This window comes from Drosophila elegans, unplaced genomic scaffold (assembly GCF_018152505.1).
Source record: "Drosophila elegans isolate 14027-0461.03 unplaced genomic scaffold, ASM1815250v1 contig_208, whole genome shotgun sequence".
Classification (NCBI taxonomy): Eukaryota; Metazoa; Arthropoda; class Insecta; order Diptera; family Drosophilidae; genus Drosophila; species Drosophila elegans.
The window spans coordinates 18,736,412-18,751,523 of NW_024545578.1; the positions used below are offsets into that span (position 1 = coordinate 18,736,412).

The following is a 15,112-nucleotide window of genomic DNA, read 5'->3' on the forward strand; positions in this document are numbered from 1 at the left end:
TTAGTTTTTAGATTTATACATACATCAACTTTTTATTAACAAACTTTTTTCAACTGTGCGCATTTCTCGTGTCCGCGTTTCTCTGCGAATGGCTGCCAGCTGGTGCTTGGCAACGCGTAAGTAATCCACGCCTTACAACACTGCCCCTGGGGGCACTGCACATACGGTCACACTAAAAATACCTTCGACCAGCTGATAACAAATGAGTTTTATTTTTAAATTTATTGCCACTTTTGTACGCAAAATGCTGGAGCTGCTGCAATTCGGTGGCAAGACATTGACGCACACGTTGAGCATTTATGTGAAAACGAACACGGGCAAAACTTTGACCGTGAACTTGGAGCCCCAATGGGATATTAAGAATGTAAAGGAACTGGTAGCCCCACAATTGGGACTCCAACCGGATGATTTAAAGATCATATTTGCAGGAAAGGAACTAAGTGATGCCACCACAATAGAGGTTGGATAATCTAGAATAGTTGTCTTTTTAAATTGCTTAATTTTCCCATCTTTCAGTAGCAATGTGACTTAGGTCAGCAGAGCATTTTACATGCCATCCGTTTGCGACCGCCTGTGCAGCGCCAGAAAATTCAGTCGGCCACTTTGGAGGAGGAGGAACCTTCGCTGGGCGAAGAACCCTCAAAGCCCCTCAATGAAACCCTTCTAGATCTGCAGTTAGAAAGTGCGGAGCGACTCAACATCACCGATGAGGGTAGGCAACAGGTTGTTTACTGGATCAAATCTCTCGTAATACTACCTAATCCCCTCCAGAAAGAGTCCGTGCCAAGGCTCACTTCTTCGTGCACTGCGGTCAGTGCGACAAGTTGTGCAACGGCAAGCTCCGCGTGCGCTGCTCCCTCTGCAAAGGTGGCGCCTTCACTGTCCACCGGGATCCGGAGTGCTGGGACGATGTCCTCAAGTCACGCCGCATTCCCGGACACTGCGAAAGTCTGGAGTTGGCCTGCGTGGATAACGAGGCGGGCGATCCGCCCTTCGCCGAGTTCTTCTTCAAGTGTGCGGAGCACGTTTCCGGCGGGGAGAAGGACTTTGCGGCTCCCCTAAACCTCATCAAGAACAACATCAAAGATGTGCCTTGTCTAGCCTGCACAGATGTGAGGTAATTATTTAACGAAAATGCATATTTTATAATATTGGTCTGGATTAAAAAATTAGTGAACTTTTAAAGGGAATTCTTAAGTCTTAATAAGTGGTAACTAATGTAGTTTTCAGTATCCTCAAAGAAATTGGCAAGACAAACCTTTTTATTATATTCAACAATTCTTGAATTGATTATGTAATATTTATAAAATCATCTCAAAGAAATTATGAAAGCAACAGACTTGATTAATTTAATGAATTGCATGAATTTAATGGTTAAACATAATATCTTAGATCCGTGAGCTGAAAAGATTTTCGTATGCAAAGATACATTTGAATAATTTTCTTTAAAATCCTTAAAAGATATAAAAATTATCTCCTCTTTGCAGTGAAACTGTTTTGGTCTTCCCCTGTGCTTCGCAGCATGTAACCTGCATCGAGTGCTTCCGCCACTATTGCCGATCGCGTTTGGGCGAGCGTCAGTTTATGCCGCATCCGGACTTTGGCTATACTTTGCCCTGTCCCGCCGGCTGCGAGCACTCGTTCATCGAGGAGATCCACCACTTCAAGCTGCTGACGCGCGAGGAGTACGATCGCTACCAGAGGTTCGCCACCGAGGAGTATGTCCTGCAGGCGGGCGGAGTACTCTGCCCGCAGCCTGGATGCGGCATGGGCCTCTTGGTGGAGCCCGACTGCCGCAAGGTGACCTGCCAGAATGGCTGTGGCTATGTTTTCTGTCGCAGCTGCCTGCAGGGCTATCACATTGGGGAGTGCCTGCCCGAGGGGACGGGTGCCAGTGCCCAGAACTCCTGCGAGTACACCGTGGACCCAAATGTGAGTTCGTTGTTATGCAGCCCAGCCGTGGCCGCTTGTGTAATCATGTGCTTTTCCTGCTAGCGAGCTGCCGAGGCGCGATGGGAGGAGGCCAGCAATGTCACCATCAAAGTCAGCACCAAACCCTGCCCCAAATGTCGAACGCCCACGGAGCGCGATGGTGAGTGGGAGTGGGCCATCCAAGACGCAATTGGTAACATGTCCTAACCCATCCCTTCTCCTCCTTCCAGGCGGCTGCATGCACATGGTCTGCACACGCGCTGGCTGCGGTTTCGAGTGGTGCTGGGTCTGCCAGACTGAGTGGACACGCGACTGCATGGGCGCCCACTGGTTCGGCTAGTCGTTCGTCGGCCCGAAGTGGCCATTTTGTTTGTTGACTACTTTTAAATTGTATACCACAGTAAAGACTGCTCGTGTAACACCCTGTTTGTCGTCTACGCAATCAATAACAGAAAACACCCCTCACGAGCACCGCGGAGCTCATCCTACCCCACTCTATTCCTTCGTTGCGTGCGCACAAAACTTTGTTTACGTTTTTCCATCGCTCGCCCACAAATATTTTGAGGGCTTTCCTCTTTGGGCTGCCATGCGAAAACCGCAATAAACACGTGCACTTGGCCGACGACCGAATAAGAGAGAGATTGCGGCGAATGCGCAGTGGGTGGCCAGCGGTGCAGGGCTCTTGTAACCCAGGCGCGTAGCCGCAAGGGGACTCCCAATAATTGATTAGGGAACGGCTAAGGCATTTCAAAAATTTGCTACGAGGGTTTTCAAATTCCCAAAGATAGAACTACTTTTTAGGTACTTTTTCTTTTGAAGAAGTTAAGCCTTTTTGTTAAGAATGAGTTGCTGAAGTAGATTAGAACTTGAGTAACGTGGAGAAACTAAAATACAGCCCGACGCAATTGAACTCCCAATAATTGATTAGGGAACGGCTAGAACATTTTAAAAATTTATTATGATTGTATCTGTAAATTCCTTCTTTTGAGCTTCTTTTTCTTTTGAAAAAAACTTTCCAAGGATGCGTTTTCTAAATCCTCCTTCCTGCTTCTTTATTTTTTTTTTTTTACTTCAATGTTATAGGCATAAGTACAAAATATTTAAGTGTGTTATCCATGTAATTAAGCAATTAAAAGTAACCATAGCGGTTGTAATATAGTAATTCTCAAAGAAAGCTAAAGCTATCAAAAATATTTCCTTAAATACTTTCAAGTTTTAACCTCGCATTTTTGTAAATTTAGAGAATGTCAAACTCTTTCGTGTATTTAAAAAGTTCAACTGGCTGGTTATCAGTCTGCTTAAAGGCTTATCGGTCATCAAAAGTTGGTCTGGCGAAATGCCACAGGTTCACGGGAAGCTAATAAACGGAAACATCCCTTGACGGAGCGACGTACGAGTGCGCCAGAAAGCGTGCTAGGGTTTTTCGCATATTGGTGGGTATTCGTGGCCCGGACATCGATAAATCCAGCCTATACATACCTCATTCACACACAGCGAACGTGGGAAACCCCCAAGCGGGACTCTGGCGGAAAATTCGCTGCGCACTTACAGCTTTCTCTCGCTCTTCCTCGCCGTTTCTCTCCTAGGGATTCTCCCGCCTCTTTGCCATTTAGAAGTAACGCCACGTTCTAGATTCCTTTCGGCTTGCCGCTCTGTTTTGGTTGGGTTTCTGTTTTGTGCTCTAATTCGTAAGCAAAGCGAATAGTTTCCACTGGCATTTCCCAGAGAGCCGAGGAGAGAGAGAGAGAGCGAAATGCAGCGAATTTTCCGCCCTCGAATGGCGACTGGCGAAAGGAAAAGCTCGCTCGCGCATGTGGGCAGGTTGCCCATCGAATCGGGTCACAAAGTTCCCAGTGCAGCAGCTTCTGTGTTGTTTTTTTTTTTTTGCTATTTCTTTTTTTTCCGTCTGCTCCTTGCTGCGGTGCTTGTCTTTTGCCAGCTTTTCTGCTTCTTCTGCCTTGTGAGGCCTTCGGTGTATAAATGGCAGCGCACCCGCGTATCGCGTTTCAGTCTACGTTGGACTTTAGCGCGCGTCGTACACGCTGCGTATACGTAACGCAATCCCAAGATACGGCGGACTCCGCACCGAACTGAGGCCTCCGTCCGAGTGAGGCCGCCGTGCTCCGATCACTTGGCGTTTTGGGCTGCCCGCTCTTCGATTTTTCCGCCGCGAGCCTCGAAGAGAAAATCGGAAAAGTCGGTGGCAAAGTGCCTGCCTCTCACGAGTGGACCATTGTGAACTGTTTTGCGTGGGCACTAGAATTTCAAATTTAACGGCTTTTCGTGGTGTGTGCGATTGGGAAAACCGTGGGGAGAGTTTTCGAAATTGGAGGCGAGGTTTTTAATTGAATCTATTAGTGAAAATTTAATTTTCGACTGTAGTGAATGAGCGGACGGTGATAAAGACGCTTATTGAAAATTTCCTGAAAAAACTTATAAATAATACAATTTTAAAAATATAAATTAGCACATAAAAAAAATACAAAAGTTTGAAAATTACAAGGTAAGAATCTTTAAGATATTTTTTTTTTCACAGATATATTAGACAATTTCAATCGTTTTCATTAAATGGTTAATGTTTCATAATAGGGTTAATATATTTTAAAGTAAGAAGTTTCAAAATAATTTATTGTTTTCTTTTTAATATTACTATTGAATTTATTTTTAATTTAATTGCATTTGCTTTTCAATACTTAGTTTCATTTACAGTTATATACTCTTAAAGTTTGTAAAACAGATAAATCCGTTATTAGACTGAAATTAATGACTGCTTACTTACTTTCTTGTTAATTATACTTTGTAGTTTAAGCTTTTTAATCTATATTAATATTTAAATGAAATTACACATACTTTTTTGAAATATAATTTTTTTAAACATATGGTTTTATGGATTATGCCTGCAAAACATTTGCAATAGACTTCTGCAATAGAATCTTTTGATATCCCCTAGAATTTTTTTCTAGTACCCCCACGCACTTAAAGTCCTGCCCCATTTATTGGGAATCCTCAGCCACGCAGAGACTCAATTAAAAACGCTATATTACATTGCATACATTCGGGCGCTCTGCTCGGGCCACATTGCACATACGCAACGTGTGACGCGCGCGGGTCCGTGTAATGATTGTGTACACCAGCAGCTCCTCCTCCTGCTCCTGCTCCTTCTTTGGTTACTGCTGCTGCTGCTGCTGCTGCTGGACGCAGAAGAGGAAAACAACAAAAAAAAAGTACAGAAACAGTGCATGAGCTGAGGCGAAAACCCGTCTCGGGCTGCTGTTTTTATTGATTTATATATACACGGTGGCGGCGTGTGGGAGGCTGTTCTGTTCTGTTCTGTTGCTGCCTTTGCTGTTGTGTCGCAATGTCCCAAAAAGAGGCACCACCAACACATACACACGCGGGCAGCATCCATCGCCATCGCCATCGCCATTTAAACGGCTGCCGTCGTGCTGAACTTCCGTTTCCTGTCGCAGGATCCAAAGAGCGAATGCCAGAGAGAGAGAGAGCGAGAGTCCAGACTTTCCTCCTTTTCGGCGCTACAGCAATTGCAGTTGCTTAACTTAACATTATTTCGAGGCTCATTTCATTTACGGCTGACAGCTTTTGTTTCACCTAACCCTTTGGGCCAGCCTCGAAAGCTCTCTCTCTCTCTCTCCTGCTCTCATTTTCTCGGAGAAGCTCTCTCGAACTCTCTTCGCCGGCTAATGGCTCGCTTTCTCTCACTCTCTTGGACAGCTTGTGTTTACATTGATTATGTTATCCACTCCGCCCCCCGTGTTTGACTTTGCTAATTGAGTTGTCCTGCCCCACCTCCTTCTGACTTGCTAATTTGCTGCCAGGACATCTTCATCATCATCATCATCATCATTATCATCATCACCAACCTCATCTAGAACGTCACTCGCTTGGGCGCTCCAATCAATAAAGGTTGCCCTCTGCTAACGCTTTCCCCGCCAGCCACCCACTACCGATTGCCTTCAATTATTATTTTTCGCCTTTTTTCTGGTGTTTTTGCGAAAAAAAGTTTATTAATCAATAAACGCACACGTCAAGTACAAACTTACAGACGCCCACAAGTAACTGCGGTGCACAGAAAACACACAGATTGTGTTCTAAAACAACTGTGTAGAATAAAAACTAATTTACTCTGACTATATAAAAATAAAATTTGAATAGTTGTTGCCATGTTTAGCATACATTTCAATATCTAAAAAAGGTTTAAAAATATTTAACTTAATACTCCACAATATTTTTATTTAAATTTATGTATTCAAAATTAAGAAAGACATTTTGCTAAGCCATGATAAATAAATAAAAATGTCAAGATAAAATTATATTTTAGATGAGTACAAAATTATTTTAAATATTTAACTACAATAGTTTTTAAAACAATGATATCTTTAAATATTGCCAAGCAACTTATTAATATTTATTTAAAATAATATCAGCAATTAATAACTAATTCTTTTCATGAGCTAATTAAAGTTGTTTATTTAAATGCAATGTGTTTTTCTCCGTGTACAGTATTTGTGTGTGCTGATATGTAATGTGCTGGGCGGGTACTGGGTGGCTTTGTGGCTAAGAGAAGCTGTTGGAAGACATTCGGCGTAGCATGGTGACGACTTTGAACCACCGACCCGTCCGACATCCACCCACCCACCCACTGGTCCTTATCAATCCCACTCCAGATGTGTGCACTTTTGTGGCTCATTAACGGTTTGCATGCGGCCAAAATGCATGCGGTTATTCATTGAATGCGAGTGTGCAAGGATGTGCCAGGATGTGTGTGGTGTGCGGGTGTGTGTTCGTGGGAGATGCGCTCGATAAGTTGAGTGGCTGTTTGTTGCCGTTGCCGTTGTTGTGGTGCCTCAGCTGCCTGTGCGTGAGTGCAAAACAAACGGAATTTTGCGCATGGCCCATCAAGAGATGCACCCAACCGTCAGGGTCCTTCCACCGCCGCCATATCCCCAATTACCAGCAACCCATTTTCCATTTTCCATTTCCCAGCCATCTTCAGTCGGCAACCGCATTTTGTGCATCATAACATGACTGGGATATTCGGCGAGTTGCTGGCTGCTCTCATTAGCATGTGTGGAATGTCAGGATTGCACTCAGTTAAACTCAAGGATCCACAATTGAGGCATTTAAGGATTTTGCAACGTTAGGGGGTGAATTGGAAAGGCAAAGGAGTTGCTTTACATATATTAATTCCTTGTATATATTTATATTTTTGTTAAACCGTGTGTATACATATTTTTTTTAGTTGTTTGACCTTTATTTATATTGTTGTACATGCCATGCGTAATAATAACATGTCACATGGAGGCTGTAAGAGGCGCAAGAAAGCCCAACTTATCTCTTAATCCCGGTCAGATAAGTAGTCTTGAAACCACAAACAAAACCCAACACCATGTACCTCACATAAAATGTTATTGGCCCGATGTTAATTGAATTGTCTGCGGCACTCCGTACGCAATTGTCTCGTTGTTTGCCACCATGGGCAACTGTTTAACGATCTCGCCATTGACATGCCCATTTCCGGAGGGCGAGGGCCATTCAATGTCCTGGCATTAAAGAGCAGGGAGACACACACACACACAGACAGGACACTATTTTCGCCTGATAATAAATCCAACCACTTTGCTCTCCCTTTTTTTTTTTGCACTCCATTCACAGGCGGACAATAAGAAAACTGCAAGTGTGGCGAAAATTGATTCGAACATAAATAAAGGGCAGCCAAGCGTGGCGAGACAAGGACAACACAAGCAAGAAGACCAAGGATTTGCGATTGGCCAAAAGGGCAAAAATCAATAATAGCCACATGTAAGAGGACACCGGGCACACGCAGTATGATGGCCATTAGCAAGGACATGGGGCAGACGACTCCTAGCCTCCAGTTGTTGCAGGATAAGTAACGAACTCAACGGGGCTAACATGTCGGACCGATATCCAGCCGGCTTCTACGATCATCAGCAGCATCAACAGCAGCAGCAGCATCATCAGCTAGCCCATCATCCCCATCATACGGCCACGATGTCGCACTATCCGCCGCAACCCTACAGATCGGGTTACACCGGCTACCATCCCTATCACGGCTATAGCTACGGGTCTTCAAGTGCTTCTTACATGCCCAACTACTACCGCTATGCGCCGTATGCCTCACCGCACTACAGCCAGCACCACCAGGGGATGTTCACGCCGGCCGGTCAGCAGCTAATCCCCTCCAGCGTCCTCCACTACCCGCCCAGGGCGCATCCCTACCACCAGCAGCAACAGCAGCAACAGCAGCAGCAGCAGCAATCCCAGCCAGGCTACGAGCCACCAGCTCCGTTGCCATACAGTTCTTCCGCCTCGTATCAGTCCCGTGGCTTTGGCGGCTATGCGGGTCCAACGCCTCACTATGCACCGCCGGGGAGATCCACCACGCCGGCTCCGAATCGCACTGTCTTGCCACCCAGCTATTTGGAACCACTGCGCAGCTACGGCGCCGAGCAGCCACTTCTGGGCCAGCAGCAGCAGCCGCATCTCGGCCAACAGCAGCTGCAACACCTGCCGCTGGCGGCCACACCCAAGCTCGAGGATCCGGACATCGAGGTGGAGGCGGTGGCGGAGTCGCCCGCCCAGCGGCTGACCACATCGCCGCCCATGATCAGCGCCACCGGAACGGACAGCGGCATCAGCAATTGCAGCACACGGGCGCGAAGCGACAGTAGTCAAAGCACGCCCGTCTACAGCGGCGAATATCCGGTTAACATGTCCGTGGAGTCCGCCTCCTGTGTGCCATATCACTGTCCGGCGGATGGCAGGGACTTCGAGGACGAGGAGCTCCAGCCAGCTCCGGCGATGGCGATGGCCGAAACCAGAAGGGCGGACACTCCGCTCGATATTCCCGGTAAGTTGTCAGCTTTTTATCGCTTCGCCCATCGTCCATCGCACGTCGCCTGTCGTTCCTTCATTACACTCTATTTAATTTACAATTATGCGCGGCCGCGGGGGAGAATTCGCAAATTTATGCAAACATATGTCAGGGCAGATTATGTAACAAGTATTGAAGTCAGCAAGGGACGGCAGTAGTAGTTACTTTACCGGAATTCAACGATTGAAGGTACAGTGGTAGGTACGGGATCGATCGGTTAATGGGAGCTAAATGTTGGTTCACGCTGAAAGCAAAACTGTATTGTTAAATAGCAATCACATAAATTCAGTGGAGAAATGTTTATAAAACGAAAACAGTAGATGTACTTTTTAATTTTGTAAAGATTTACTTCTGTAATAAATATCAAAGAATCTTTTATAGGATTCAATTTTTGTAAGAATATAATTTAATTAATATAGAGCGTATAAACATAATAATATTTCTCATTAGTCTTAAATAACCCTTTGGTTATTAATTCTTAGTTTAGCCATTTTATAATGTTATTTTTCAATAACCCCACAGTTCCACTGTGCCGCCATTTACTTATGCTTGATTCCGCATGCAAATTAATGCAAGAACTGTCCGTTCGTGTTGCCGTCATCGTTGTCATCGTGGTCGGAGTGTCGTCCGTAAAGCTCTTCACCAGCAGCGATGTCCGTCAGGTTATTCCACCAGCTCCTCCGTTTCCAATTCCCCGCAATTCCTGCCATCGCCTACATATTGCACAAGCCTGACAAGCCGACGTTTTTCAAACACTCAACCAATCAGCGTTGGTTAACTGCTGAAATACTTCCGTTTCCTGACAGGAGGGGTTGCTTTATGGGGAGGAGGTTGAAGGGGCGGGTGGCTTTGGCCCGCCTACGTCATGGCGCTTCAGAGGACTTCAAAATTAGCTGTCTATTTAGGCACGCGAATGCCCGAGACTCTCCGACTTTGCCCCGTGATGTGTGGCTTTTTAATTTTTTGTCGTGTGTGCAAATCAATAAGTCAACTGTGTATGTGGATGACCCACCAGGTGCGAAGTGAACCCACATATTCTTTTTTTTTTCTGAATATTTTGCAGTGCAAACGAACTTCGTGCGCTGGGAAAAATTTCGAAAACAAATAGTAATTCACTTAGTAATTTGGTATTGATTTAAACGATGTTTCCTTGGGACCTTGGTTTAGAAAGCAAATAAACGTTGACTTAAATATTTTTTTTTTATGTAGCTTTAGTTTTTTTTTTAAAAGGTTTTATTGTAAAACTATCAGATTACAACAATTTAAGCATCAAAAATTTCCTTACATTTATCTTTCATTTTGAACAATGTTTTTTTCCAGTGTGATGTAGTGTTTGCCTGTGCTTGTGGGCGGTTTTGTGTAAAGCTACGTCGTTATCAATGGGCGTTTGACTTTCACACACAAGCACAGCCACACAGACTTATCTAAGGGTGTCTTTCTTGCCAGCTGTGTGTGCGTGAAATGTCATCACAGCCAGCATGTAAATGAACTTTTCAGCGTAATGCGGTGGTTGCCGCTGCTTTTGCCGCCTTACTACCGTTAGTCAAACCCACCCACACAGACGGCAAACACTCCCGAACACTCACAAACACGTGCACGGAAAAAAGTTAAGATCGTTAAGACTTTCTCAAATAGGATCAATGAAAAATGACTTATTATTGTATATAAGTGTTCCTAATAGTTGCCAACTAAATACGAGTTTTCCAATTCGCCTTAATTTGTTTTGAAAATAAACAATCAATATTTTTTTCTGTGCACTAATAAAGGGAGGAACCAGCGACACCCTGAAACAAGCAGAGGAACAGGAATAGGAACAGCTCCCTGGTGCAATAGCCAGGGCTCAAATTCAACTTCAACCTCTACCTCCGATTATGGCCACCATATGGAGGCAAAAATCAATGTCCGTTATGTGAAATGAAGAGCAGTTAAAAAAGGAATGCAATTTGGGGGATATTTCCACACAGGTAGAGTGAATATTTAACGGAGTCGAAATTTCGTTATTTCTGAAGGGCTCGTAAGCTCAAATATTGTTATCTAAATAGTAAAAGTTAAGTAACTAGACTCTTGGTCTTAATAGATTTGGTTAAGTTTACCAACTATAGGGTGTGTTAGGTAGTTACGGGTTTGTATCTAAAATAACGCAAAATTCATTCTTAAATATTAACTAAAAATAAAATAGTCAATAAGATTCTATTAAAGAAAATTCTATACATTATTAAAATTAAACATTTATTTCAAGTCAAGGACTCTCTTAAACGAATTGATCACCTGTATTTAAATCCTTTTGAAACAATAATTGATTTATCGACGCAAGTGATTGCAGCTTTAAATGCAGTGCAGTAACTGCCACAATGGCAACAGCAAGTCCGAAAATATAGCCAAGCTTTATGGCAATACGTAAACAATGCAGACTGAGTCGCATGCGCTGAGAAGTGCGCTACACTTTTTGTTGATTTTCCGTCACTCTCCCCGCTCTCTCAATTGTATGGGAGAGAGAGCGGGCGGGTGTGTGTGTGTGTGTGTGTGCTAGCCACGTTCAACAAGTGCATGACGCTCTCTGAATTTTACCTCTCTCTCTCTCATTGTCTCTCTCAATCTTTTGTTGGCCTCGGGAAAAATGATTTGATAAGCGCGTGCGAAAAAGCCCTCCGATTCCACGCCAAATGGTCAATGTTCTGGGCCTGGTTTTTAACCCTTGATTGCCACCTGCACGCATGACAAAATAATTAGAGCCCCCGAAATTCGCAAAAATTCCACCCAGGGAGCCAAATCGTTGACGAACTATTGATTTTTTTCCTGTAGCCTCCTACAACTTATTTCCCAACTTGTTTTCCAGATGACATAAGCGCCACGTCGCCAGCAGTGGCCAGTGATAAGGTGAAACCTGCGCCACCCACTCCGCCGGAAGTCGCCAAGCGTGCGGAAATCAATTTGCAACAGGAGACAGGAGCTGGAGCATCCTTGGATGCGCCGACGACGCCGCAGGATGCTAGCGGTGATCCAATAATCGAGGCGGCCGACGAGAAGACAGGACATGCGGTAAGTGGAGAATGGAATCGAATTAGCGGCGGGCGGGAAAGATGGCAAATTAAAACTGCAGGTGCAGCGAGCAGCCCAGTGATGTATATGGGATCTAATTAAAAGGCAATCGGTGGGGGCCATCCGCCCGTTCAGCCGGGATAAATTAGGCCAAAGCAGGCGAAGGCAATCAAAGCCAGAGCCTGATAATGACAGCCGCCCACACGAACGGCACTCATCACCATCCTGGCCAAAATAGAGAAAAGGCCAAAAGCGAAATGCGTTTAGCTCCATCGACCGGCTTTACTCATTGAAAAACTCAGAGCGAGAGAAAGCACGGAGAAAGCTCTTCCAAAGAGAGAGAGAAAGCCACAGAGCCGGAAGCCTTTTTACAGGGTGTCCCAGCCGTACACAAAAAAAAGAGGCGCCTATTGATTTTTGGGGCGCTCCGTTGAACTTCACCCGGCTGGCGCTGGCTGGCTGGTAAGATTGGAGCTGGTTCGGGAAAAGAGAAGGTGGCTCTTTTGGGGGTTGCCTGGTAACACGAGCTGCCAGCAGCGAGCACGCGCCGCCCAGCTGGCGGGGAATGGGAAGCGGGAAAGCGGGAAAGCGGGGAGTCCAATGGGGAGACTGGCAGCTCAAAGTTGTTCAAGTGCCCGCCACTTGAGCGTAACAACTTTGCCGCTGCAAAACGGCTTGGAAAAAAACTAAATCGATTTTTTTTTCCTTACACTACCTTGCAACAGCAGCTGCAAAATCCTGTGACGAACAACTGGAGTCCAACGCCACGACGCCCGCGCACTCCGCCGGCGCCCCAGAACTCGCCCGTTGGTTTTGGCCAGAATGCGACTGTGCCAACCGCCTTGGCTCCTCTGCTGCAGCAGCAACAGCAACAGCAGCAGCAGCTGCTGCAACAGCAGGCCAGCAACCTCAAGCGGTGTGCAGCATCTGGCAGGAATCGCAACAGCTGCAACAGCAACAGCAACAGCATCTCCGTCAGCAGCAACAACCGCATCATCGAGTGCGATCTCATTCCGAGCAAGAAATCAAAACGGAAGGCGGCCAAAAAGGAAGCTGGCGAAAGCGAGAATATGGAGCCCATTGTTAGGGAGCAAATTAGGGTGAGTTAGAGCTATGAAACCCTCTTCAATTAGAATCTTATTTTATAAAGTACATAGAAGCACTTATTTTCAACGAAAGTATACATTTTTAAAAAAATATAGTTTCACAAGGAACTTAAAACAAAATTAAATGTAATTTGAATATAATTTTAAACAAATATTTGTCGAATAAAGCTTCTACTTCTACCAACTACTTTTTTATGCGCTTTAAACAAAATTGTCTTTAATTTAATATATTATTAAAATAGTCATTTCGAAGTGTACTTTATGAAGTAGCAGGCTACATAAATTTCAAATTCTAAAATCTCTACTAATAATATTCCGTTCCAATCGCCGCAGGACATCAAGCCTTTGCCGGGTTTCCTGCAGGCCTTCGGCTCCACCGAAATCGGTCGTTTCTCGGAGAGATTTCTGCAGACGCCCGAATCGCTGGTGGAACGATTGGCCGAGGAGTACACAGCCAGTGCGCCCAGCCATTTCCCATCTCATCCAGCCCATGGTGGCTACATAGAGCCCCCGGCCACGCCCACACCAAGCTACTATCCATTTGAGGAGCAGAACCAAGTCGGCTATCCCAGGAATCGAATGCGAGGCTATAGCTACGAGATGCCGGACTACATGGCGTATGAGCGATATGCGGCCTACGGAGCCGGGAGACCAAGGGCTCGCTACGGGGAAATCCGCTGCAACGGCTACTAGATACGATTACGGATCGTATATGGCTTAGGGGTTAGTGTTGTTGTAGTCGTGCATAGTCGTTGTCATTCGATATTCTCTGTGTGTGCCTTTTTCGGTCAAAATTGGACAATGAATCCCCCGAAGAGTTGTTGTTGTCGGGGGCATTGTTGGCAATAAGTGCGTTCAAAATTTACCACAAGAACAAAAACCAAAAGAAACAAGAAGCCAAAATATTGTTAGCAAACCATCTACATGTAAATGGAATAATCAAATAAGTAGTTCAATGTATTTTAAATCGAAGGCGTTTTAAATCGTTTCAGAATGTAAGTTGAAATCTTGTCCCACTGTACATAAAAATGCATTTCGTATATGTAACTCTAGATATAGTCAAACTACTTGGGCAGTTGGTAAATGGATCTAAAACTTATCGAGGCCTCCCGGAGTTAGAGGACAATTTTTTCTCAACTTCTACGTAAATGTAATAGACACTCCAAATTGTTTACAGCACCGTTTCCGATTGAAACATTTTTAAGGGGGCATACAAAATTAAAAACAAAAAAACACCCCAAAAAATAAAATAAAACAGCAAAAATCTTACATTTAGCAAAAAGATGTGCCATTGAAAAATATCTTTAATTAAAAACACCATAATTTAGGAATTACTTTTATGTACAATACAAATACAAATTAAAGATTAGCTACGGTAATCTAAAGCCGAATAGTTAATGTTAAAGCAATGCAGTACATTTTAGTCTAGGACACTAACACACACACACAAACACACACACACAGATACAAATACACCCATACAAAGACACACTCGAACCACCGCACTAATTTGTACTTGGCAAAATTGAATTATTTTTTATCGATTTACTAACAACATATTCATTTTCAAATCGATTTCTTTGTTGCATTGAGTGCCTTAATTTACTTGAATTTATTTCCAATATCTGTGCGTGAACAAATAAACGTAACGAATTTGTATGATTTACTTGTAGAGAAACAACCAAGTTCAGGTTTCAAAGGGGCCCAACAAAATTTCAAATGCAAATCGAACAAATCAATGAAGACAAAAATAAAAGCGAAATACCAAAACGGGAAAAAATCCAAACACATCGAGCGACATTCAAAAATGTTTAATAGCGATTAAAAAACTAGTTAATATGTAAAGAAACTACTCACCAACAATAAAAGCAAAACAAAGAAAACCTTGTAGAATTGACATTTTATGTCAACTATTTGGATGTCTTCAGCGAAATGAAGGAACAACAACCGAGGACGAAAATAAAAAATAAAAACCAAGTATTTAGTATAATTAAGTCCGTGTGTAAATAAATATTTGAAAGTTTGAATTTTATGAAATAAATCACACAAAACGATTAGCAAAGGATGTTGGTAAACAAAACGCTGACTTGTTGTTTACATCATTGTATTTTGGGACTTTTGT

At 44.0% G+C, this 15,112-nt stretch overlaps 2 protein-coding genes across 6 annotated transcripts; both read left to right on the top strand.

The window, feature by feature from the left end:
- The first annotated feature begins 23 nt into the window (after positions 1–23).
- LOC108142412 (E3 ubiquitin-protein ligase parkin) lies at positions 24–2,358 on the top strand. Its single transcript, XM_017266266.2, has 7 exons — positions 24–116; positions 193–460; positions 520–712; positions 772–1,117; positions 1,488–1,932; positions 1,996–2,092; positions 2,163–2,358. The coding sequence occupies exons 2-7, from the start codon at positions 203–205 to the stop codon at positions 2,270–2,272; spliced, it is 1,449 nt and encodes a 482-aa protein (XP_017121755.1). The 5' UTR covers positions 24–116; positions 193–202; the 3' UTR covers positions 2,273–2,358.
- Positions 2,359–3,931: 1,573 nt separating this feature from the next.
- Positions 3,932–15,044, top strand: LOC108142460 (altered inheritance of mitochondria protein 3). 5 transcript variants are annotated; one of them, XR_001774297.2, is made up of 6 exons: positions 3,932–4,435; positions 7,606–8,821; positions 11,682–11,884; positions 12,610–12,984; positions 13,324–13,985; positions 14,044–15,044. XR_001774297.2 is itself a non-coding variant. In XM_017266338.2 (6 exons), the coding sequence occupies exons 2-5, from the start codon at positions 7,864–7,866 to the stop codon at positions 13,681–13,683; spliced, it is 1,896 nt and encodes a 631-aa protein (XP_017121827.1). In that variant the 5' UTR covers positions 3,932–4,435; positions 7,606–7,863; the 3' UTR covers positions 13,684–13,713; positions 14,664–15,044. The 5 variants fall into 5 exon arrangements, 3 of the variants coding, with proteins under 3 accessions (XP_017121827.1, XP_017121826.1, XP_017121828.1); XR_001774298.2 differs by having other exon boundaries at positions 14,664–15,044; XM_017266338.2 differs by having other exon boundaries at positions 13,324–13,713; positions 14,664–15,044.
- The last annotated feature ends 68 nt before the right edge of the window (positions 15,045–15,112 follow it).